This window comes from Apteryx mantelli, chromosome 2 (assembly GCF_036417845.1).
Source record: "Apteryx mantelli isolate bAptMan1 chromosome 2, bAptMan1.hap1, whole genome shotgun sequence".
NCBI lineage: Eukaryota > Metazoa > Chordata > Aves > Apterygiformes > Apterygidae > Apteryx > Apteryx mantelli.
In genome coordinates, this window is record NC_089979.1 from 12,592,475 (window position 1) to 12,616,787 (window position 24,313).

The window sequence follows — 24,313 nt, forward strand, 5'->3', positions numbered from 1 at the left end:
TGTGATAAGCCTTGTTATCGAATCTTTTGTGGTGTCACTCAGAACCGTTTTCCTTGTCTTCTCTATGTGGAGCTACTACAAAGGAAATCATAAAACCTAACCTCAGACCATGATAATATATAGAAACTATGATTTTATTCGCTTCCAGTTCAATTAACACTGTTGCTGAGTTGCTTTGCTGCTCTGCTGGAAACCAGTGAATTCCCTGACAGATACTTGCCCCAAACCAGAAACGCCCAAGAGAATTCATTGCTGACAGAGAAGTGTTAACACCTCATATTACTGAAACACAACTACCAGCATATGTTTAGATGAGATCAATTCCACTCTCATGTTAGCCTAAAATAGTTATCCAGTCTCGTTTCATAGCTAATGGGGAGAGCAGTAATAATCCCCGGGGAAGATTTGTTCATCCCAAGATAGAAGAGTTTGCTATGCTGTGTGAGCGGTGTCCCTCTGTTACCCCATGGTGTGAGCTGCTTCTGCAGCCACTGCAGTCCCCAGCCCTCGAACACGGGGGTGAGGAGGGAGGGCAGAGCCCACCTCCGCTGCTGCCCGTGGGGATTATGGCTCGGCAAATGAGTCTGCCTTTTTGAGGCAGTCTTGACTTTGTGAATGACTCGCTCATTGGGGAATTACTACAGCCAAGTTATTTTTTGGCATTACTCTAGCACCTTCTCGTTTTTGATTTCTGTTAAATAATTTACATCCATTCATGTCTGAATGCACAGATCAGAAGACCATGTTATTGTTCATGTTCGGATTCCTACAATGTTATCTCTCGTGTTTCTGGTATTTCTAGGTAAATACTTCAGCTGTTTTTTTTCTGACATTTCTCTCTGAACTAAGCAGCTCAAACACCATACTTCTATCATTACCCTGCATCTCTGTTATAAACCACAAGCTCTTTCTATGTTGTCTTCATTTTAGCTGAGTTAACCCTCTCAAATCTTGTAGCAACCATATATTTTGCAACTGCAGTTTGGGACCTTGCAAAACAAACCACTACAAATCATATTTTGGCATGAATCTGCTTGGATGGAAATGAAAGGCTGAGTTTTAAGTTTATAAGGTGCTGAAATAAAATTGGAATGGATCAGGAAAAGTCCTAGTGATGCAGACAGTGATTTGGATTTCTAGATACCTGTTTTCATTTTATGCTTTCTCTTAGACTTCCAGCCTGGTTTTCCCACCTTAGGTGTCTGTGCTTTGGCAGCTGTCTTTAAAATGCTATTAATGGCGTATCCCTTTTTTGGAAGGGCTAATAGGATAAGTATACTGCATACTCTCATTATTTGATGATGAACATCCAATAGGCACTGAAGAGAAAATTGAAATGAAGTTCTATGATATTTAAACCTATATCTCATGAAAAGTATGTTGCTAAATGCATCTGCTCTATACCACTAGGTCAAGTGGTATAGAGTAGTTATATCCCCACTGTTAGGTGTTTGGTTCTCCCCCCTTTGGAACAGACTGGCTGCATCCACTGTATGTGGCACTTGGCCCTGGCTCTCTCCTGGGGCCTACGGCTGCTTGCCTGCTAGGAAGTGTTCCTGGAGTGAACTATTCCCAATGCTTGGTCTTTAGACATAAGAACAGCTCCAGGTAAAGGTGATGATCTGTTCTGTTATCTCAAGATTTTTGAGGGAGGGAGATGGGACATGATTGTTGCGTAATTCTCTGCAGTTTTAGGGAGAGCATAAATTATCCTTTAATCCCTGTAGTGCCATGTCTGTATTTATGCAGAACATTTTTTTGGACACAGTTATCTTGTCACTGGTGGTAGAGAAAAATTATTATATCGTGTCCTCTGTTTATTCATCGCTTGTTGGCGCTTTGCTAAGCTTTCTTTTTTTCTGTGCATGTGACTGAACTGGCTAACAGTAAAGCCTATATTTAGCACTGTGCGGGTCAGCATCCTTTCGTGCTTTAATTGCTGTAGTAACAGGAAACCATTTGTGAATTATAACAAGTGATGGAGATTTTTTTTCTCTGCTGTCAGCTCATGGCTTGGCTGTTCCTGTATGGAATATTAAGGGAAGCCAATTGAAAATCAATGAACATGGTTATTCAGCTTTGTGTTTTGCTGTATGCACTGAGGTTTTTGCAGCTTTTACTAAAGCTTGGAGGAAAAAGAGGAACAAAGAGGGATGACGTTGTATCTTATGAGATTATTCCATGAATAAACTCCTACCTCATAGTCAGAATTCACTCTTAAGGATCCATCTCTAGATACTGAAGAAAACAATAACAGCTATCTTATTTCTGTGCTCCAGTCCAGAATTTGTCTCCATAAATCTTTATTCTTTTATGAACACATCTGGAAGGGAGTACAGCATAGACACAAAAAATTGCTTTGATCCCTTGTTCTGTGTATGTGAAGCCATTGCTGTCTTCATGAAGTATATCTGAGTGATTTGCTGGAATTGCCTGGACAGGCAGGTTGGACAACGCTGATGTTCTGGACTGATGGATTTGAGGCAAAGCCCTCCTTAACTTCCAGATGAGAGACTATCATTCAGACTCTGCAGTAGGCTTATAATGGATCATATTTTTCGTATTCTTCCCCCCTTACCTTCTTACTATTCATTGTTAAACCATTATTCTTAGGAATTCAGTCTTTATTTAAAAAACTTTATAAAGCACACTTCCCAGATTCTTGCGTTAGATTTAAGTGTTCGACTGTAGAGTCTATCCTCCTAGAGTAGCCCTGGCCGTAGAACCTATTATCACTGTCACTTGTGTTTCCTGCCCTGTGATGACCGTAATGGATTTAGCTGTAAAATCTTATGGCAGTGTTAGCTGCAATTTCAGTGGTGTAGAAAATGCATCTTTAGGTTTGCAAGCGTCCTTGTATTTCAGTTACTAATAAACTGATAATTCAAAAATTAATGTTGATAACTTTCTGGTTCTTTTTTTAACCAAATTCCTGAATAAATATCTCTTCTCGTTACTTGTTGATCACTCTTTCATCAGTTAAAAATAATAAACTTGCAACTAAATTGTAAGTACCATCTGAGTTTAAATTGGCTACATTCAGCAGAGTTAATTTAACTTGCTGGATTTGGCCCAACTTGTGGATAATGTTATTTATGCTGACAGTTTCATATTCCCCCTTGGGTTTTATCTCATCCACTATTTAAAAAAAAGGGGGAGGAAATGTGTAGTTAACAAAAGTGATACTATAAACTCAAAAAGGATCAAGAACAGATTTAAGAACCAATTCTATTTTTTTTTTTCCTGCTTCCCAGACTTTGCTAATTCAGGGCTTGTGGCCTGTGTTGCACTTATACCTTGGTTTGTAACTTAATTTAGGGTTGTGTATGCCAGTTTAAAATAAAAGTATTCCTTATTCTGTCATTTCACTTTAATCCTTGTGCTATAAGTTGAATTCTGGTGTCTTGTTCAGTGCTATGCTTTATGAAGAGCTGGTGAATGTCTGTCTTGAAATTCGATACTGGACTACTTTGTTCCTCCCCGATGTTTAAACTCTGAAGTGTTGAATTCTGAGTGAATTCAGTTAGTTCTTGAAACTGAGTTTTGCACTTAGGTTTTTTTCTTTCCTCCAGTAAAACAAGTGAAGGACATGTTTCCTTTGCTGTGCTCTCTGAAGATTTTTTTTTTCCTGTTTTTGCTGAGCCTTAAATTCAAAAAGCCAGGATAGCATCCTATGAACAAATTGTGAAATATACTTGGGAATAGTGTATCTAGAGTTTTAAATTGTTTTAAAGCATTTTTTTGGGTTCTTCCTGAAACACGATCCCCTTGTGACTGCATATCTCGCAGGGTGTTAAAGTGTGTAAGGCTTTAAAGAGATGGTATTGGAAGTGATTCTATAAAAATGCTATTTGCTTTCATGCCATGGTGCTTATTAGTTCTTTCTTTAAACCTTTTTTTTTCCCCCCAGTCTGCCAGGTTTAAGCTAAGCCTTGGGTTCTGAGGGTAGAGCTGAGCCCTTACAGCTTCGTGCGCTCTAACCTTCCGTGCTCTGCAGAGTCGTGTGTGAGACCACCTTCAGCTGTCAGTGCTTTGCGCGTAAAGGTTGGCTAGAGCGCTCTCCAGGGGCCAGGTTTCTCCTTGAGCCAGGTCTTGTGCTGCACCTACCCTGTGGACAAGGCCCTGAGCAACCTGGTATGGTTTGACCCTACTTTGAGTGAGGGGTGGGACTAGAGGTCTTCTCCAGCCTGAACTACTCCATGGCTCTAAAGACCTGTGTGCCCTGGCTCAGGCAAAGAGGACTTCAGGACTGGAGAGTCCCTCTCTGGAGTGCTCATGGGGTAGACCTCTGCTTGGTTACTTGAATTTCTTCTATCAGACTTCTATCCCCATCTCATTAATGATCCCAGATTGCTTTTTTCCCCAGATTATTTTTTTTTCTCAGCAATGAAGGAAGCTATATTTTTGGGCACATTTCTGGAAGAGTTAAATAGCAAGACTTCTCTACAAAACAAGGTTTTTATGGACACGGCAGGAAGACACCTTTACCCAAACAAGCATTCCCCGTGGCCAACGTTTAGATGAGAGGAGTGTGGTCTCTGCAGTGTGGTGCCATTAACTTCCATGATGTTGTCCCTAGGGACCTCTCTTCAACATTTATTTGACTAGTGTTGATGAAGGAACTACTCACCTTAGGTGCCCTGCTTTGTGAAACGGGTACTCTATGGGAATCCCGCACTACTGAAACAGGTTATGTCAGTGGTGAAAGAATTTGCTCTTTAGGAAGGTTATGTTTGATCCCTTGCTATTTTCTTCTACCTCGCACCAATTCATCTCTCCTCTGCCTCTAAAATAGCGTCACCCAGCCTCCATCCTATTAAAAACTTTCCAAGATAGTCTTTGATTTATATGCCAAAGTAGGAAGTTTATATCCCTTCCAGTTAATGCGGCTGTTGAAATTCCCATTATTCATAGAGCTATTTATTTATTTATTTTTACTCCTACCAAGTGCTTGTCCTCAATTCATCCTTTTAGTAATAAGTTTCTAAAATTATGCGCTTTTTAACTTTTTAATAGCTTTTTGGCTACACTGAATAGAATGTAATTATGTCGAATGGCATGTGCTATCAAACACAGGATCGATTGTAGTTAAATCGACAAGGCTCGTGTACTAAAGCTTTGCAGTTTTGTGGAACAAAACTGAATAGGCTTCTGTCTTCTGTATTGGTACCCAAAATATTTCACTTGGGAGTTACCTAAACAAACTGCATAGGATAACTGCCTTTTAAAAATTAGGACAAACTGTGAAAAGATGTTATGTCCTCAGAAATAAAAGGAGTGTTACTTGGAAATTTGTGTATGCTGTTGCAGATTTTTATCATGAAATTCTTGCTTGTGGAGAACTAGACTTGAAAAATAGATGATACTTCCCCGAGGATGGTTTCGTGGTTGGGGTTAGAAGCAAGGAGCCTTAGTGATCAATGTAATAGCTTCCCGCTGGAGCAGAGCGCTCTGGGAGGCAGCACCCCCTTATGCCTGCATTCGTGTTTTGTTTTGTTTTTTTTTTTTGCGTTTTCATTCCTCTCTCCTCGGCATCCTACAAGATGGAGCAAGAGGATGTTGTGAGAGCTTTGTCAGGAATTGGTGCCAAATCTGGTGGCGTTGGCTTAGGTTGCCTGGCTGCCCTCAGGGGAGCCCGCCTGCAGACAGGTACAACGACGTTTGGGTGGGAGGTGGGTGCCCTCCCTAGTGCCAAGCCCTCCTGGACACAAGCTGAAAATTTCAGCGTTGCTTCTTCTGGCAGTTGGACACAATTGCCTGTAGCTGGGGCAAATTGGTCCTTACAGGGCTCCCATCTGCTAATTGGCAGGTCGTTGGCTCTTCCCTCCACTTGAGGTTTTAATCTGGGAATTCCGTAGCATTTTCTATTTTAAAAAAAAAAAAAATGTATTTTTGTGGTATTTAGGCTGTACTTCTCTCACTTGCATGGCCAGTACAGTTGGCTGTTTCTGCGGAGCTTAGATATTATATCTTTCTGGCAGGTGGAGAAAGCAGCTCTTGCGTAGCTGTTAAAGCTTGAAAGGTTTTATAGTTTAAGACCTTAAATTAGTGCAGTTCTTTTGGAAGCCAGTATCCTGTTTGGCTGAATACTGGTGTCATGGTCTAAACTAAAAACCAACCGACCAAAAACATCAATTTAGGGGAATTTACAAGTTACACCTTTGCAATAGCTTTGAGTATACCAACTCACTTGGATGCTGTGGGGATGCTCAGTCTAATCTGTGTGGCTCAGATGTGGTGCAGACTGTGCCTGGATGATCGACAGCCTGTCTTTGTAGCGTTGTCTTTTCATACTAGCTGCTGTAGTAGCCCCGAGTACGTGTCGAAAACCTAGGACAGTGACGTAAGCTTCCCGATTATTTTACGGGAGAACCTTTGCCTGTAGATGTTGCCTGCTCCAAAAATCTGTAAGCTGTTTGTCAAAAGCTCAGGGTTCATTGTGCTGGAGGATATTGGGGCCACTTCTCCCCCCGCCTCTCCTTTGAAGAGGGGTTTTATGTTTGGCACATTAAAAAAGCTAAGTAGGTAGCTTGGTTCCTCCCCTATGCCTCAGAAATTTGCTGTGAAATGGGCGCCTGTTGCCGCTGCCTTCTGCGCGTCACCTATCGCTCAGTGAAACCGCATTAGCTTCCTATGGAATATCCTGCAGGGCTCAGGAAGGGGGTCCTTGCCCTAAGCTCTCAACGGTTTGAGCCTAGGATACCCGAAACGTGCACCAAGTGACCAAACTTGGTCCGCTGTGATTGAAACCAGTGGTCTCTAATGTCGTAGTATTTCTCTTTTATTCTCGCACTAGCTAGTAACAGATGTCTGCTGTCAGGACAGAAATAGTAGGGGCTTTTTGCAAACTGACTGGAGGAATGAAGGTTGTCTGCTGCCTGCTTAGAGTACCTCTAAAAACAAATAGTAAATTACTGTATTCATTAGATGCCCTTTTTTCTAATTTTAGTGTGGTTTTTCTAACTTTCTTATTAAATCCAGTAACAAAGATGGCTATTGGGCTGTTCTAGTGTATAAGCTGTTATTTTGCATAATCACTTCTATTTATAAGTTTAATCTTGTAATATCAATCTGACAGATTTTTTGGCTTTTAATATCATGTTATCTAATATAAAAATAATATAGATATCTAAAGCTTTTGTTCCTCAAATTTGAAAGATATTAATCAACATAACTGCTTTTTTGCCTGCTGGTAATTCTGTAAACTCATATTATAATAAATTTAATTTGTGATGAACTAGCTAACTTTCTGATTTCATTTTGACTTCTCTAGAGAAGTTGGAGGTTGCACCACCATCTCCGGGACAGCTGAGACATGGTAAAATAAGAATGTCTGTTGAATGTAGTTCAGTACTTGTGCGGTCTTTGTATTTGAATTGCTTCATCTTTTCCTCCTACAAGTGTTACTCTCTCCTCATCCCTATAGTACAGAGTAGTAGATGAACAAAAGCAAGCACCTACAATCACCTTGCCATCTTTATTTCATAAGACCTCAGGTGGAGAGAGAACAGGACTGGGACTGAAAGCCCAAAGGAAAGAACACTTTTCAAAGCCAGTAGCAAAAATTACTTTTTCTAAGCCAGGCTGCATTGATGCTGCACTAGTGTGTGCGGTTTTGTGCATTTAAGCTTAAAACTACTGACTTGCTTCTAGTCACATATACTTTAAGTGGACTGAGAAGTGATATAAAATTATAGAGAACCTGGAAATAGGTTTGTCATTCTTTATAATGCTAAATTCTGACTCAATTTCCAAATCAATATATTTTTGTGTTTTTAAGCTCTGTCAGTGAGCAATCATTTATGCAAACCTTCTCCTGTTCTGGGTATCTACTTTTATTTTTGTGTGTTAGTCACTGGAGTTCTGTTTACTCCGTGGACTCCAAGATTCTGTCACCTTCAGTCAGAATTTGAGCCCCCCCTGCAGATCCACAGTTATGTACACAAATCTGGAAAACCGGTGACATCTTTTTGTGTGCTTTTTTTTCCTTTTTATCTTTCTGCAGGTTTTTTGTCCTGCTGTAAATAATTTTTTTTAGAAGTCCACATATTACATGCTTTATTCTTCTTATCTTTACATTTAAGAAAGTGCTTATGCTCTTACAAGGTAGTTTTGAAAGTCCAAACATGTTTTGGTTCCTGAGCATGAAAGATCTCTTGAAATGTGGCTTTTGCTTTTTTATGTGATCACGTATTCATACTGTCTGTGGGAAGCAGAACCAAAAGGAAGAGCCACCTGTTTCTTTTCATGTGACCGTGAAGTTCCTGCATGTTCTTCTCTTCCTTCTTTGTGTGTTTGCAACTGTGTACATTTATAAAATGTGGTTGTTAATCACATCTGAAGTGAAAAAGCTGATATATTTTAAAAGTTGAAAAAGTGAAAAGAACTAATTAACTAAAAATTCAGTTTAGAAAAGTAGTCTGTCCTTAGTGCTGTATTTAGTCTTATGATGCTAGCACCTTAAGACTCAGCTGGAGGCAATGCCATGCAAATTCCATAGGAAGTTTATAAGCTAAAACTTGGGAGAGAAAATGGAATAGGACAAAAGGAAAGATACAGTATCACTGTGCTTGTTGTCAGAAATTATTCAGACCTGTATGTTCCAAGTTGCTGCAAAATAAAATATTTTCAAACAGGATTTATTTGGAATTTCAAGAACGAAAAGATGCATGAAATAAAAGATGGATCTTGATTCTTTAAATAATGTGTTGAGGAGCCTCTTCAAGTCTAATTGTATTCAGCATAGTGCCCCAAGAAAATCAAGATACAGAAGTTTTGGGTTCAGTAGTGAGATAACTAACACATTAGTGAAAACCATCTTAGGAGCATTTGCAGGCTTTGCTGACGGAGTCTTTGGGTGTACTCTGCTTTATATGATAAGAACTGCCTAGCTCTAGGTTATACTCTTAAAAAAATAAAATAAATGAATTTTTAGGAATGTTTGAAGAAGATGGATCTCTTGCACTGGGATAGAGAGGGAATTGCAGAGAAAGTAGGGGCTTTATTTCAAGCTGCTTCCTAGAATGAGAGAAGAATGCAAAGAGTCTGAGAGAGTTTGGCAATCTTCTGTGATACTGCAGCGTCAGTTGGAAGGATTGTAAGTAGTATCAAATTTGTGTAGTTTTAAATATTTCTCTTATGCACTAGCAGACATAGTGGCTTCCATCCAGAATTTTACAAGTATTTGTGAAGAGTAAGTTGGTTTAACTGGTTCTTCAGAAGCCATTAATAACACTTAGATGTAGCAGAGGGTTTACCAAACCTGCTAAAAATAAAAACAGGTTACTAACAGAAATAGTAGGAAAGGGATTTTCTGTGTGTCATCTTTGTTTCTCTTAAAGGCAACTGCCGTTTAAACTATGTCAGTTGTTCATGTAAACTCTTTTATAGATATTTATTATCTCTTTGTTACTTATTTCTTTTAGTGTTCTTCCACAATGCATTACCTTTTGTAGGGTTTGGATTTTTGGATAACGCAATTATGATTGCTGCGGTAAGTTCATTTTTTTGCTTCCTTGATCAAGTCAGCATGCTTCATCATCTTCAAGTGTTTGTTGTGCTAACTGAGCAAATGAGAGCTTCGGGAAGAGTCCTTTTCCTCTGCCTTAACACGCTAATTTCTATTTTAATTTTTCCAGTAAGAAAATTTCCATGCTTTATTCAGACTTTGCAGAATGTTTTCAAAGGAGTGTTGTTCCTCCTGAAGGCGAGCACTATAACAAATTTTACTGGATTGAAAAGATGCTTGCTTTTTTTTTTCCTCTCCTAATTTGTGCTGTAAGACACACTTATGATTGCGTAGTCAATACTCTTTTGTTTCTTCTTACTGGTAGCCAAATGTGATTATAATGCATTGATAAGCAGGTCTTCAGCGTTCTTTACTAATGTGTTCCTTTGTTCTGGGCGATGCAGGTATTGTTAGTGCTGGTGCTGGTTTGTATTGATGTAGCCTGGCATTGCTGAGCAACGCTTAAATATTTTCGTGTTCATTTGGAAGATGAAATGGGCTCGTGGGACAGGAAGAGGAGTAAAAGCCAAAGATGCTGTTTCTTATGTCGAATAGTCATTGACACCCTGATCTTAATGATAGGATAATTCAAGTCGGAAGGGACCTCAGGAGGTCTGTAGTCCAACATCCTGCATCAGGCAGGGTCGACAATAAGGTCAGACCCGGGTTTTGAGCCTTGAAAAGCTCCAAAGATGGAGACTACACAACATCCCTGGGCAACCTGTTGCAATGTTTGACTGCCCTCACAGTGAAAAAATTTTCCTTATATGCACCTGGAACCTCTCTTGTTTCAGTTTATGCCCGTTGTCTCTCATCCTCTCGCTAAGCACCACCGTCTATCATCCTGCAGTTCACTGTGATTTTCTGTTTCTTTAGCTGAAAAGATAAGGAGGTATGATACTGCATTTTTATTAGTTTGCTCAGTATTTGTAGAAGTAGTTTGCTTTCTCAACTGTGCCTTCAGCTAAGAATTATAGTGGGAAGGTGGTATGCAGAGATAGGGAATATTGTTTTGTCCATTAGGTGGCCATTATGAGAGGATATATAATATTAAAACAATATGTGAAGTAGGCCCTTGTTCTAAGGGGGGAGATATATGCTGGGAGGATAGGATCTGTGCAGACCTGTTAGAAATAACATTCATTTATTCTTTCAATTTTAACATAAACAAGTAATAAGTAATACTTAGGCCAGTGGAAGTGGTATCATCCACTTTAACTCCAAATCCCTCAAATAATGAAAAAAAATCCTATTTTTCAGGGAACCCAAATAGAACTGTCAATTGGAGTTGTCCTAGGAATTTCAACTATGGCAGGCAAGTAATAAAAATGTAACATATGTAGACTAATATGGCACATGTCTCTATTTTAAGCTGAAAATGGGCTACGGGGCTTGAAGTGGCTCTGGTCTTACAGCTGCCCGTCCTAACAAAGAAACCACCTTTGGTTGAAGCAAGGATGTGTTCCATCTGCAGAAATGGAATTTCAATTCAAATCGCTTTTGAAATGCTGGCTTTTGTTGTGATGTGGGGTGGTTTTGTTCTGTTTTTGTTTTTTTCTAATCCAAAAATTCAAATCCTGGGTCACTTGGAAAAGCATATCTAAGTTTCTGTAATGGAACTGCTGCTGCTGTTTGTTGGGCGAGCTGCTGTTTGCTTGCAGTGCTAAGGGAAGATCAGTGTTTGGGGTCCCTTTACCGCATTGTCCCCTGTTCTTGGTGGCTTCTTTGCCTCGGTGTGATACCATGCAATGGCACAGAGGCAGCCTTGCTCTGTCCCTGTGCCGAACCTGCTCAACAGCTTTGCTGTATCCGCAAGAAAGGCGTGCGTAACATGAGGGACAGAAACTGCTCAGGGACAGCAGAAATGTGCTTATGTCTAGGAATGCCAGGCTTTTCTGGTCTTTGCTAGGGAGCTAAGTGTGGCTTCGGTTTTCTGTTTTTTCCCCCCCAACTGGACATCTCAAATGTGAAGGAAATAGTGCAATAAAATGAGGATGTAGTGTTTTACGTAGCAAGTTTTCCACTGTGTCCTCCCTGCATCTTTGATGCTGGGTCTAAGTTTAGTGGGAAAAAGACCAGAATTTTGTTGGCTAAAAAATTTTGTGCTTCCTGCCCAAGCAATACACCAGCTGCAGGTGTAGCACTGGTCTGAAGCTCCCTAATTGCTTAAATGAAAGTTTGTATAGCAGAACGGATTAACGGTTTGGAAGTTTGCAACCTCTGTTGCAATGCAAGACAGTCACAGGCAGGCTTATCTTACTAAGATCTGCTGTGAAATCATATATTTTAAGAATGTAACTTTATAAAGTATTGCGTATTCAACTGCATGTGCAGCACTTACTCCTAAATTAACAGAGTTCATGGATATCATGCCTGCTTTTAAAATATTTATCAAAGTTACATATGCAAGTAACAGTTCCTTGTAATTCCAGTGGTTTTGTGTCTCTTCAGGCACTGGAAGGTGTTCTTTGGTGTCCAGTGTTAAATGTATGAAACCGGCAACCGTGTGTGGCCGTTGTTATCTTTGATCTGAAAAGCTGTTATTACCAGTTTCCAGGTGTCACTGTCTTTTTGTATTCACAAAGTTTTCTTAATATAAGTTCCGAAAAATAGTTGCACTTCCTACTATTGTTAGTCCTACTGCAGTTATTACAAATTGTAATAAGGTTAGAAGACTAGCTGTAGAAAAGGAGCTTTTAGTCCCTTATGCAACATGTACTGGTAAGACTGAGAGTCACTTGTGGGGGTTGTTTGTGGGTTTTTTTGGTTGTGGTATTAAATAATACTTTTTTCCCTTCCCCTCCCCTTCTCTTTCCTTTTCCCCCTTCCAGCTGCTGCTTTGGGAAACCTTGTTTCAGATTTAGCTGGACTGGGGTATGTCTGAACTTTTTCAAGAGTATATTGATTTCTTGCTGCTTTGAAAACAAACTAGTGCTGCTAGTTGGTGCTAACAAACTTGTACCATATAAGCTGTTGAAATTCTTTATTTTTTCCCAGCTCTTGAATTGTGCTTCAGTAAACCATGTGACTGTAGAAATGGTTTCTGTCTTTGCAAAGAAAACATTGAATTATATTAATTGTTGAGGTTAAAATTACAATGTTGTAATTTTGAAACAGAGAATAGTTCTCTCACTATTCCAATATATTCTGACAAAATGTATTGGGGAAATTACATGTTTTAATTGATAAAATTGGGCATGGCATTTAATCTGATTCAATGTACTCAGTAGGTATTGCTTGCTTGTAAGGAAGTACTGGGAATTTTGTCATTAAAAAGTGTTTGTTAAAATGATGTGAGCCATTTGCATGCATTTTTTGCACACACATGAAGGAGAGATTGGTAAGAACATCATCTGAAAGCTTGGCTCTGAAGTCACTGAGTTTGAAACTCAAGGTGTGTTAAATGTCTCTAAGTAGAAGGTGAAAACCTGTGTTCAGATACGAGAAACTCAGTTTAGCTTTCTGTAGTCCAACACCTTTTCAAGAAAGCCACACAGCAGTGACTATAACTTTCCCTAAACCCCAGGCTCTGGACCCTAGGAGGACACATATTGCAGGAGGATTCGTTGTGTTCTTGTCCAGTTGTACTGTTCCCGTAAGCGCTTGCTCCCAGTCATTCATCGTCAGAGATGGGGTGCTGAACTGGGGGCCTTTCCTCTGGCCCCCTATGGCTACTGCTATGAGCAGCTTGGGAAGTACATTTTTGCAATAGAATACACCTTTTAGGGTGCAATATATTAGGAGAAGGAAACATTTTCAGAGCCAGAAATACCTGTCTATTACTAATAAGCGAATATGTGGCACTTGAGCTCTTTTTCTATTAAAAAGAGATGCAGCGAATTACTTTTGTTTGCTTAGTTTCCACTCTAATTTTTTTTTTCTGCGTATGAGAAAGCTTATTGCTGAACAGTGTGCAAGTGGTGGAACACTTTCTATTGTAAAAGTTACTGCAAGCTGTGCTAAAACAGTAGCATCCAGGCTGGTTGTGTCTTACTGCTTAAAATTCTTCTGGCAGTATTGAATACTAAATTAGTGAGAAAATCTTAATTAAATTTACATTTCAGACTTAAGTTCACATTTTGCATACTTTCCTGTATTTGCCTTTTGATGGCTTTATCATTATGTATACTGAAGGAAAAGCTATTCATTATTGAAGTTCAGTGCTTCAAATAGTTTGAAATTCTCACTTGAAGACATTTTTAGATCCTAAATCGTGTGTTCTTGTTTTGTTGTCTTTCCAGTCTTGCAGGTTATGTAGAAGCTTTAGCTTCAAGGCTGGGTCTGTCAATTCCTGATCTGACACCCAAGCAAGCTGATATGTGGCAAACGCGTCTCAGTGCACACTTGGTAAGTGTCCTTTCAGAATTATTTATGTGGAACTTCGTCTTTTTCTTTCCTTTTTACTAATATTTAGTGATAATTTTTTTGGTCACTTTTGCCCTTAAATACTTAATGACCACTACAATTTTGAAGACTTGCTGGAGGGTTTGACTATGAGTTTATGTCAGGGAGCATTATGAGACTGGACTGTGTTGGTGGTGGGTGGTTTTTGCATGAGACAAGCCGTGAGTGACTGGTAGCATGGATAATCTCTGCCATGACTTGGCATATGCTGTGCAGATCCCTTGGTTGAACTCTAGCTACAGTGGTAAGATAGTCAGTTTGAAAGTTAGGACAGTATGTATGTCTCATCACCCTTGACAGTTTTATTCCTATATATTTTGTCAAGTGCTTATTAGTAATATATCTGTACTAGTATGTATTAATTTCTAATATTTTATAATTAGCTTGGATATGAAATTAACTTTTATCTGGATAAATTACTATTCAAGTAATACTACTGAGGTCTACAGTAACTTGCTTAGTTATGGGACACTCATCTTGTAGATGCATTTTCATGATTACTTCATTAACATTTAAAAATTTTAACAGTCCCACTTTAGCAATGAGAGTTTATTTTTATACCGAGTCACTCGTGGTTAAATAAACACTACTATGTCTAGTGTTGAGATATTTCTTTCACTTTGCAAGAGTGAAAATTTCTGGGGGAAAAAAAATCTCTTTGCAGATTTAAGGGAAGAGAAGTAACATTTGCTGAGGAAGGGTTCAGGAAAAAAGTCTGCTTTTACCAGTGATATATCAAGGCAGTGAGCGGGGAAGAGGAACTAGGCATGTTGTGAGGTGGCTGCCCTTTAGTCTCTGTCTAACATTTGGATTTTCTCAGTGGAAACTGAGTCTGTGGCACAAATCTCGGTCATTCCAGTGCAGTTCATTCACAGCCCTTCTCTACACAAAGGACTTTTGAGTGTCTTAGCCTATATGCTCCATTTATTTATTTATTTTTTTTCTTTTGTCTTTTAAATACTTACCCACTATCCTACCTAAAGCTTCTCAATACCATCCACCTACTGCTGGTAGAGATGTGGTTTGGATGTTGCCTTTCTTACTGCTTTTGACCTTTACATCTAGGTCAATTGTGAAATCTTTTCCAGTCTATTTTTTTTGTCTCTACCTTGTGCCCTTGCAAACTGTCATGCTTGACATGACAGTTGTTCATGGCCTTGTTGATAATTTGCATTACCAGATACAAGAAGATACTTTTTATAATTGCACCTTAAATGTGTTTTTGCCTGCCCTGTCTTCCTGGCCATTTTACTGATGCTTTGAGTCTTGGTCTCCTCCTTTACCACATGTGCAACTCTTCATGGGTCATGCCTTTCATCTTTACTCAGAGTTATCTTTATCACAGCATATGCTGTTTCTGATCCTGTCACTTTTCCGTGTACATATCTGTGTCCCTCGTAGCTTGTGTTTGTAGTCTGCATACTGAGAAAAATGTGGCTCCCAACCGAAAGCTAGAAAGAAGGGCCTGTATTCCTGGTTGTGGGGGTACTACACAGAAAATAAGTAACAACCGTTCTGTGAGAAACTTGTTAATTTTTTCCCCCTTTCTCTAGGGTAAAGCTATTGGAGTGACCATTGGCTGCATTTTAGGAATGTTTCCTTTGTTGTTCTTTGGCGATGAGGAAGAAAAACTGGAAGAAAAAAATTAACATTTTTACAAGACATATACAAATGTAAACTAATGTACCTCAATTATTCAATTATGCTGTCAACATTTAGGAATTAACAGACAGTAAAAAAATGTATAGACTTGGGAACAAAACCTTCAGCATGTCATTTTATGGAAACACTAATTTATTGTGGCTTTGTCGTGTTCAGTACTTCTTTTTATAAGAAACCATTTAGCTTTTTATTTAATGTAAATTTTTGAAGTGTTTTCACTTATGGCAACAGATGTTTACCACTTCCCCTTTTGACCTTGTTCTTTAATGGATTATTACTTTAATAATCCACCATGGATGGCAGTATCACTCTTGAGTTGCATATTGGTTGCTTAACAGTTGTAATTGCATGGCAAAAATTTCACTGCTGTTCATCAGGTCCTTTAATGCAGATTATTAAGGGGGGTCAGTGGTAGATGATTTGAAGTCAGCAAGATGACTGGTTGCCCCCTCACCAGCCACCATTTTACACTGCCTTTAAAATAGATATTTCAGCCATCTGCTACAGTCTAGTTTGCATTTCTTTACAATTCTTGCTACTTATCTTCTGAGATCATCATTTAAATGCCTTGACAAGGTAAGTGTTTCCAGTGTAGTCTCTTTACCAGGTTCATTTTTTAGACTGGTGTTTTAACACCTTCTATACCTTTATGTTCATGCCTCTTTTTCCATTATGAGCAATATTTTGAGAATTCAGTTGAAGTATCCTTTAATTTATCTTCCTGAGCTTTTTAACGTGGTTTACAGGAATTAAGACCTCTTCCTATTTCAGAAATGCAAACCACAGCATTATTTACTGTTCTGTATAATATAAGGTGCGAGTAATTGATATAGGTGGACAAGGCTGGGGAACACAAGGTATGAATAAGTGTGGGCATAGCGAGTTTGTAATAGGTGGCTCAAATGAAATGATGATAAATAACATCAGTCTGGATCAGAGGACCTGATTTGCAGAATATAACTTTGTATTTAAGATTAAACCTTTGCTACTTTTTTGCTGTGAGACATTTGGTAAGAAAAGAAATGGAGACTCGGGGCCTTTTTCCTTTTTTGCCTTTTATTTTTGCAGTCTGTCTTGGTGTATCATAGATCTGACAGTGCAGTCATAATTGTGCTTTTTTTATATGGTCATGAATGAATTAAGATTATAACTATCATGTTGAATGTTCATAATATTTCAGGATCTGACTTGCCAGTAGTATAATTCTAAACTGATGACTGTTGATTACAGAGGAGAGGCTTTCTTACTTGTCTGAATACCACTTGGAAAAGTTGCTAAAAATGAGGGGCACAGCCAGGGAACTTTGAGGGTCTTATTGCTAGAATTATTAACTCTTTTCAAACCTAGAAAGAAATGTTTAAAAAAAAAAAAATCCCAACATGCATATTTGTTTTACGGAGCTGATTGCTCTCTCAGTCATAAATCTGACTTCTGTTCTCATTTCCAGAAGCACAGTAACAGCAGTACTGAAACTTTAACACCAGTCTTTAATGAAGGTGACAGTTGCATCTGTTTTTGAAAAGCAGATTTTGTAAACGTGCAGTGAGTAGTCCTGATAGCATGTACTGTTCTTTGTAAGTTAAACCACGGCAATCTGGACCAAACTGTAAAGTTAAAGAAATCTCATCTAGGCAAGAATGGAACATGAATGCTTGCATTTTCAAAATTGGAAGCTTTAAAAAAAAAAAAAAACCTGCTAGAAAACAGTGCACTTTTTCCCCAATGGATTGCTGATTGCTGCTGTTATACAGTACTTCAATAGTCAGGTTTTTACAGCATCCACACATTTCTCTTGCCTTAAACTCTAACTTTTCTTCTGCTGCATATGTATCTTTGTTTTCTGGTATGTTTCTATTCAAAGCTGTAAGTATTTCCCTTTTTTTTTTTTTTTTAAGTTAGAGTACACATTAGAACAACTTTGCATAGCTTTTTTTGTAGCTGTAAATACAGTAATACTAACACTGCCTCCCATTAAGATACTGGCATCTTCATTGGAATCTTCCAGCAATGGCCAAACCTCTGTTCTTCACTGTTGTATTAACTGGAACACTATTTTCATCACTTTTGAGAGCTCGTAAGAACAATCAGAAAGTTAAGTGTCAGCTGTCATAGTAGTGTTCATTTTAGAAAGGCTGTAGGAGAGACTGTACTATTGTTTAATGGCTTGTGCATGTAAATCAAGTACGTTTTTGTTGCTGTATGTCAAACTATTGTACTGCAACCAATGCTTTTAACAAGAAACAATGAACTAAAATATCTTTAAAGAAATTAATCATGTGTTTCCTTGTTAACTGTTTAGCTGACCACAAAAATGTGGAGGGCAAGTGACACATGGTAAGAAATCTTGGGTTTTTCAGGCTGTTGCTTGATGTCATAGTCGTGAAAGTGACTCTTTGGGTCTCGGTGTTGGACAAGCATGAAGAAATAACTCATGATTTGAGTGGAATTGTGGCTGTGCTGGAGGCTGGGAGAAAGTGCTTGCTGGGGCCAAGGTGCCGTCCTGTATACAGCTGGGGTAGCGTACTTTGCCTACAGGATCTACTTTTGTATGGATGTGGTATTGCTTCATGTGAAATGGAAGTGCCTGATCTGTAACCTGAGTCTCCTGACAAGGAGGGTGTGTTTTTTTTTCTGGGGTAAATAAGTGAAAGCAATCCCATGCTCTGGATATGCTATTTAAAACACAAAATTGAAAGACAGAGCACTAACAGATTCTCTTCTTTGCTTTTTGTTGTCTGTTTTCTGTTCTCCCTCCCCAATAAAAGGAAAAACCAAACACGACCAGGCTTATTCAGAGACTTCAGTATTACTCCACTTTGTTTAGTCTATCAAGTATGTCTTGTATCAACAGGAAATTTTCATGTTAAAGGGCTGATAGACCTGAAATTATGTTTATTTTTGCAATTCTGTCTTTTATTGTAACTTAAAATATAAATGTATTTTGACTGTATGTTAACTCTAGGGAGGGAGAAAAAGCAAGAACATGCATCTGATAATGTGGTTACCCAAATCTTCTCACCAATATTTTCATCGTTCATGTACTTTTACGTAAATTATTTGAATTCAGACAACATATTTTGTATTGTCTTCAATTAAATTGTCAAACTTTCTGTAAACTTTTGTACTACAGCAAAGCTGTTCTGTGTTTCTTTATTAGACCAGTTGCTGGAGGGGAAATGTTAATAATATCCTGTGGGTATTCAGCCTCAGTTAACACAACAGGCATTTATTACAAAAGTTATAGGAAGTCCCTGGTCACTTTGTATGCGGTACCACTGTGAAGTAGTCCACTTCTGTCCTCCTGATAATTCTCTCCGTGCTTGGAAGAGAACAACTTGAACAATTAAAATGTTTGCATGGTAAAAATGGCAGCATTTGTGATTAATATTAGTCAGAAGTCCACCTGCACTTAATCATGTATAATAACTGAGTTTTGTATCCCAGTTAAGCCTTTTGGACCTCTCTATTGAACTTTGGGGCTCTTCACTTGTTTCAGTGCTTGGTCAATCCTTTTCACAGATGGGTGTCTGTAAACAAGAAGATGAGTAAAGCATCTCTATATTGGAATGATGGTCTAATCTGGTTTTGACAGCCTGTGTATGTTGGCCTTTATTTTTACTTTATTCTGGTTGCACTGTATAACAGAACTCTGCATAAGTGCTGTTCATATGGTCTATCGCACTTCCAGCCGACATGCTCTCTCCCTGCCTGATGGTTTACATGCTTCAGTGATAAGCTGGCAGAGGGGCGCTGTATAAACTACAGACCTTAATAATATTGAAGAATTATTGTCCTGCTCTGAGAGTCTCATGGCTCTGTAACATTTTAACTTGAAATATTAACAGACTAGTGAGAGCTAATCCAGTGTGGCAGTTATGCTCTCAGCACCAGTTCCAGCTCCTGTTTTAAATCTTTTATTTAATGTTTATTGAAGTCTTACTCTTGCCAGGACCCTTGGTGTTTGGAGTGTTGCTTCAAAACAGTCTTGTGTGGAGGGGAGGGAGGATTTTGAGCAAACTAGAATTTAAAAGCCAAGTTAAATGCAGAAGGGTTGGGTGGAGTTTTTTTGGTTTTCTTTTCTTTTTTGAAAGACAACCCCCCCTCCCATTCAAAACAAAACCCACTCTCTGGACATAACTGTGCTCTTTTGTCCCCTCCCTTCCCTCTCCCCCCCCCCCTCAACTGAGTGGATGTGGTCATTAGGATTTGAGCAGGGCAGTCTTTGAGCCTCAAATGTGTAATTCGGAACAGTTATCTTGGGTAGCAGCAGACAGTGAAGAGTGCTGGCATGTAGTATGGTCCCATGAGTAGATGATGCCAAAATAAGGCCTCTTGCAGCAGCATGAAGAGAATTGTCAAGAAACATTTACTGTAGAACAGTTCTTCACCTTAAAAGTCAATAGGTGTCTAAGCAACTGGCTTAAACGACACAGCTACGAATACTACTTCGCAGTCTCATGAGTTGCTCCTACTGCCTTTGGTAGTCAGTGGTCTTTTGAATAAACTACTGCAGTGATGTGATTTTTTTCTTGTGTATGTGATTTGTAACAAAGAATATGTGCATAGGTGATTTGTAAGACATTGACAAAGTGAAAAGCAACAACATTAGCTATTTCCCAGTATGTGGCATCTTTAATGCTTTGGAGCCATCACAGAAAAAGAGAAGAAATAGATTCACTTGATTAAACTCTGACCCAACTGTGTGACCCAAGGCAGTTTGCGTGCCGTTGTTAATGAGAACTATAGATGCCTGCGAAGATAAGTCCCATCAGCCTTCGTGATGGCATTGCTGTCTGTACCCTGTCAATTACTGTGCTCACTGAGCATGGTGGCTAGAGGCACTAATTAATGATTACCAGTTTAAAGGTTCTAGTTGTTTGGTATCAACTTCAGCATAGGTAAATGGCACATCTTGATTTCCTAGAACCTTCCCACAGCAGGTTTGGAGGTGAGAGGGGTAATGAATACCATTGTATTTCCATAGCATTTCTACAGTTAAACAGCCTTGGTGGTACAGAAGAAGAGAATGATTAGGTTGCTTTCTGACCAGCATTTTCCCATATTAATCATTAAAGAATTTGGAAGAGGAGACAAGTGCCTCAGTGTGATAAATGTGGTTTTGTTTTTGTAAGAAGTGAGCTGACCTGTGCTGCTAGAGGACAGTCTACCCCTTACATTCATGAGTTATAAAAAGGAATGCTTTATGACTATTTTGACTGTTCTGGGCAAGTCCAGCTGAAATACTTTTGGCATTCAGAAAGTGTAATCCCCTTCTTTCTTTTCCCCATCCCCATTTTTCTCCTAAATATCACAGAGTACAGTACCGTGAATAACTTTAATCCAAGTGGGTGCAGAGCCAACAGTAGCTCATGTTGGATTCTCCTTATGCATGCTCAACAGAAATAGCTGGCCACTGAGGCATCTTCATTGGTCTTCTCTGGATGAAGCTGGCTTTAGGAGTTGGAAGGAGTTGGCCACTTCTGATGGAGCCTGGTACTGCTCCCTGTCCCCAGTCCCAGCAAGAATAAAAATTGTTGAAGTTGCCTTGTACTGCCTTCGTCTAAACTGAATTGTATTCATTTGAACTATTTTTCCCTACCACAGCATGTATCTTCAGGGATGTCCTGCACTTTCAGGAATGAATGGCAGTGATACTGTGCAAGTTTCTAAAGCCAGCAAAATTTTTGCCTACAGGGACTTCCACGTTGGCATCTCTGTTAGTTATCTTTTGTTTTTTTTCTGGGTTGGTTCTGAATTTTACCCTGCAGAGGTCTTTGAAATGAAGACATCCAAAGGTGTAAGTATCGCTGATGGCTCAGCTGTCCCTGGGACTGAGTCTTGTGAAGACTTTATATCAGACTTTTTGCTACTTTGGGAATTAAGCTCATACAACATAAGGCAGTGTCTTCCTTTGATGCCTGGAGCACAATTTGAAAAGGAAACCAACAATTTTTCCTTAGGCGCTCCAGTCCCTCTCATGGTAAGAGATCATATTTTTAATAATGACATTTTAGAAGTCTGCCCTTTCTGGCCAAAATCAATGCCTCCATACAAAGGTACAGCATTCAGCCAAACTAGTGTATCTGTGGCCAGTAATAACACCTGATGGTCCAGACCACGCAGCACCCTTGAGCTCATGGTTACAGAACTGCTCTAGAGGCTTTTCACTGTGTTCTCCCAGCCTCGCGTGGTGAAGTCCTCTAGGTGATGCTGTGGCTGTAGCTGCATTAAAAGATTAGGAATGTCTTTTCTGACCCTGTTCTTGGAGTCAAGTAGACTCGACTAGAAACTTGGATCTCCCTTTTGTGAATTACTGCTTGTGTTCTCAAAATCTGCTCATGGTCCAGGCTAGAGCTGGCTCCGCCTGCAAATGTTAAAATTTGAAGTAAACAGCTAGTTAGTATTTGGTGAATGGCTGTCCTTTTTGAGAAGTCAGAGCACTGTTCATGTTCGAAGTGGGATCTTAAAATCCAAGATTTAATAGTAATTTCACTGAGGGTGCATCTGACATCTGTTTTCACCTTACACTGGGAGTTAATGAACAGAGTTTTACATGGTTTCATGTTTGAGAAGGGCACTAGACAGACACTGAGCTCTTCCTATATCTATCAGCCAGGTCCAAGGCATTTTCATAGCTCCCTGCTGCAGGGTTCTTTATTGTAACATCGTGCCTAATATCTATTTGTGGCTGTTAATAACAGTTCCTGCTGCAAGAAAGGTTGGGAGCATTTGTGTGTGCTCACGCAAAGACTAAGCTGTTATAAAATGTCATACCCATTTTAAATTATTTGAGATTTTAATCTGATGCATTATCTGTCCATTTTGTTTTCTTTTCTTGATTTTGTGCTTTTCAGCAAGTGTCTTATTTATAGCCTTGTTTATGAAAAGGGCTTTATGCTTTTGCCTGGAGGGTGTAAGCCCTTCCAAAACTGTGATTATTTTTTGCTTGCCAATGACAAAGTTAAGAACCTGTAAATAGGCAGATTCTTTCGCAGTGGTTGATGAAGTGTATCGAATGGGGCCATTCCTCGTTTTGAAAACATGTATCCTATGAGTAAGGCTTGCTGCATTAGACCTACAGCTGCCATTGCTGTTGGGAAGAGGTTGCCTTGAAGAGAACTGTAGTGCAAGACCATGGAGCATGTTCTTGTCTTTGAACGCTGCTGCTTCTTAGATTTGCCATGGTGATCTGTTTGCAGAGTGGTGCTGCTATCTGGTTTTTGCTAAAGATGGCTTGTGTGTTACATCCTGGTAGGAATAAAGAGGAAAGGGAGGGGAATGGGACTCTGTTGGGTCATTTTCCCTTTGTGGGAATGCATGGAGGATCAATTAGAAAAGAAAGCAGGATTTGAGGTTTGCATTCATGCTGCTTCCCCACTGTTTTCTGTGCTTCTGAGTTCTTTTAAGGTCCTGGGAGATTGGAAGAATGAGCTGATGTGGCGTCCCTCTCCCAGCATCGCTTTTCTGTGCATCATGGCTATTGAGCTGCCAATAATCCCCGCCTAGAGGCAACTCTCAAAGGATAATGATAGTGAAATACTCCTTTTTTTGAACACAGGAGTGCTAGAATAAGAGAATGATTGCAGGTGGCTTATCTTTGCAATACAACTGCCTGGTTATCAAAGGCTACATCAAAAAACAGATCTCGAAAGGGAAAGGAAAGGGAAATAGCCCATTTCTGTGAAGTTTCTGCATAGACTTTAATGCAGTTCTGCAAGTGACTTCTCTGCCCGTTGCCTGGTTTGTCCTTGTTAACTGCTTGCCCCACTTGATATGGGAACAGCCAAGGGTGGTGTTTTTCCTCCCTGCACCCCTTTTTTCCCCTCATGAGAGCACTGGAATTGCAGGGCTGGGAGCTGGGCTCCATCTAGAGCCATTACTTGTGGAAAATACCCCAAGAGCTAGTAATGCTGTGAGAGGCAGTTTGATCTTGATTTGCAAACTCCTTCAGCTGCTTCGTTAAAACAGTCAGACAGTGGGACAGTTCCTCTGGGAAAAGAAATTATTTTGTTGGGTTGCATAAGTTTGTGCTAAGGGTTATTGGACTGGCAGTCTTGAGGACCAGGGCGGTTGCTCGTGTAGATATTAAAAAGAGATGGAAAGGAGTCTCCTCCCTGCTCAGGACTACACTGGAAACCATAGCATCTCTTAGGATAACCATCTGCTTATCTCTGCAGGAGATTAATGGGTTCTGTATGAGCTTGCAGATTACAAAGTCCTGGGCAACCCAAAATGCAGTTCCACAGGGCGTTTCTACAGGTCACCCAGGTGGCACGGGAATGTGTGCTTGGGCACCCATGAACTCTGTCACTCTCGGATACCCTGCGGACTTCAAGGCTCAGTTTTCATACATGTTTTGGGAATTCCTGACTATATGGGATTTCTCTGACTAAATGTAGACTTTGATGTTGTAACTGGACATCTTCATATCACGTGACCCCTCTGTGTAAAATAGAAACCAGCACTTATTTTGTCTGATGTAACTGAGCTCTCCATTTCAGGAGGAGATTGGTCATGCTCTGCAAGCACCAATGTATCTCTGTTTGCTAAAAAAGAAGCCTAGAATTAGTAGCTTAGACTCAGAGGTCTAGAATATAGATTGGTGATGGTAGGTGAGATGAACTCAACTGTCTTCTCTTTGTGCATCAGGTGGATTTTTTGAGACTTCTGTAGTTTGATGGCTGGTACTTTTGTGTTAATATTGTGCTTAGTATTTAAGCAGAAGAAAACAACAGCAGA

At 39.5% G+C, this 24,313-nt stretch overlaps 1 protein-coding gene across 2 annotated transcripts in view; it reads left to right on the forward strand.

Moving 5' to 3' along the window:
- The window catches only part of TMEM65 (transmembrane protein 65), a 34,149-nt gene extending 15,459 nt beyond the window's left edge, over positions 1-18,690 (forward strand). For both annotated transcript variants that reach the window (XM_067290180.1, XM_067290179.1), the window contains 6 exons: positions 7,274-7,318; positions 9,426-9,493; positions 10,769-10,823; positions 12,340-12,382; positions 13,750-13,855; positions 15,466-18,690. In XM_067290180.1, coding sequence (XP_067146281.1) covers positions 7,274-7,318; positions 9,426-9,493; positions 10,769-10,823; positions 12,340-12,382; positions 13,750-13,855; positions 15,466-15,561 — 413 coding nt within the window. In that variant the 3' untranslated portion in view covers positions 15,562-18,690. The remainder of the gene's footprint in view (positions 1-7,273; positions 7,319-9,425; positions 9,494-10,768; positions 10,824-12,339; positions 12,383-13,749; positions 13,856-15,465) is intronic.
- The last annotated feature ends 5,623 nt before the right edge of the window (positions 18,691-24,313 follow it).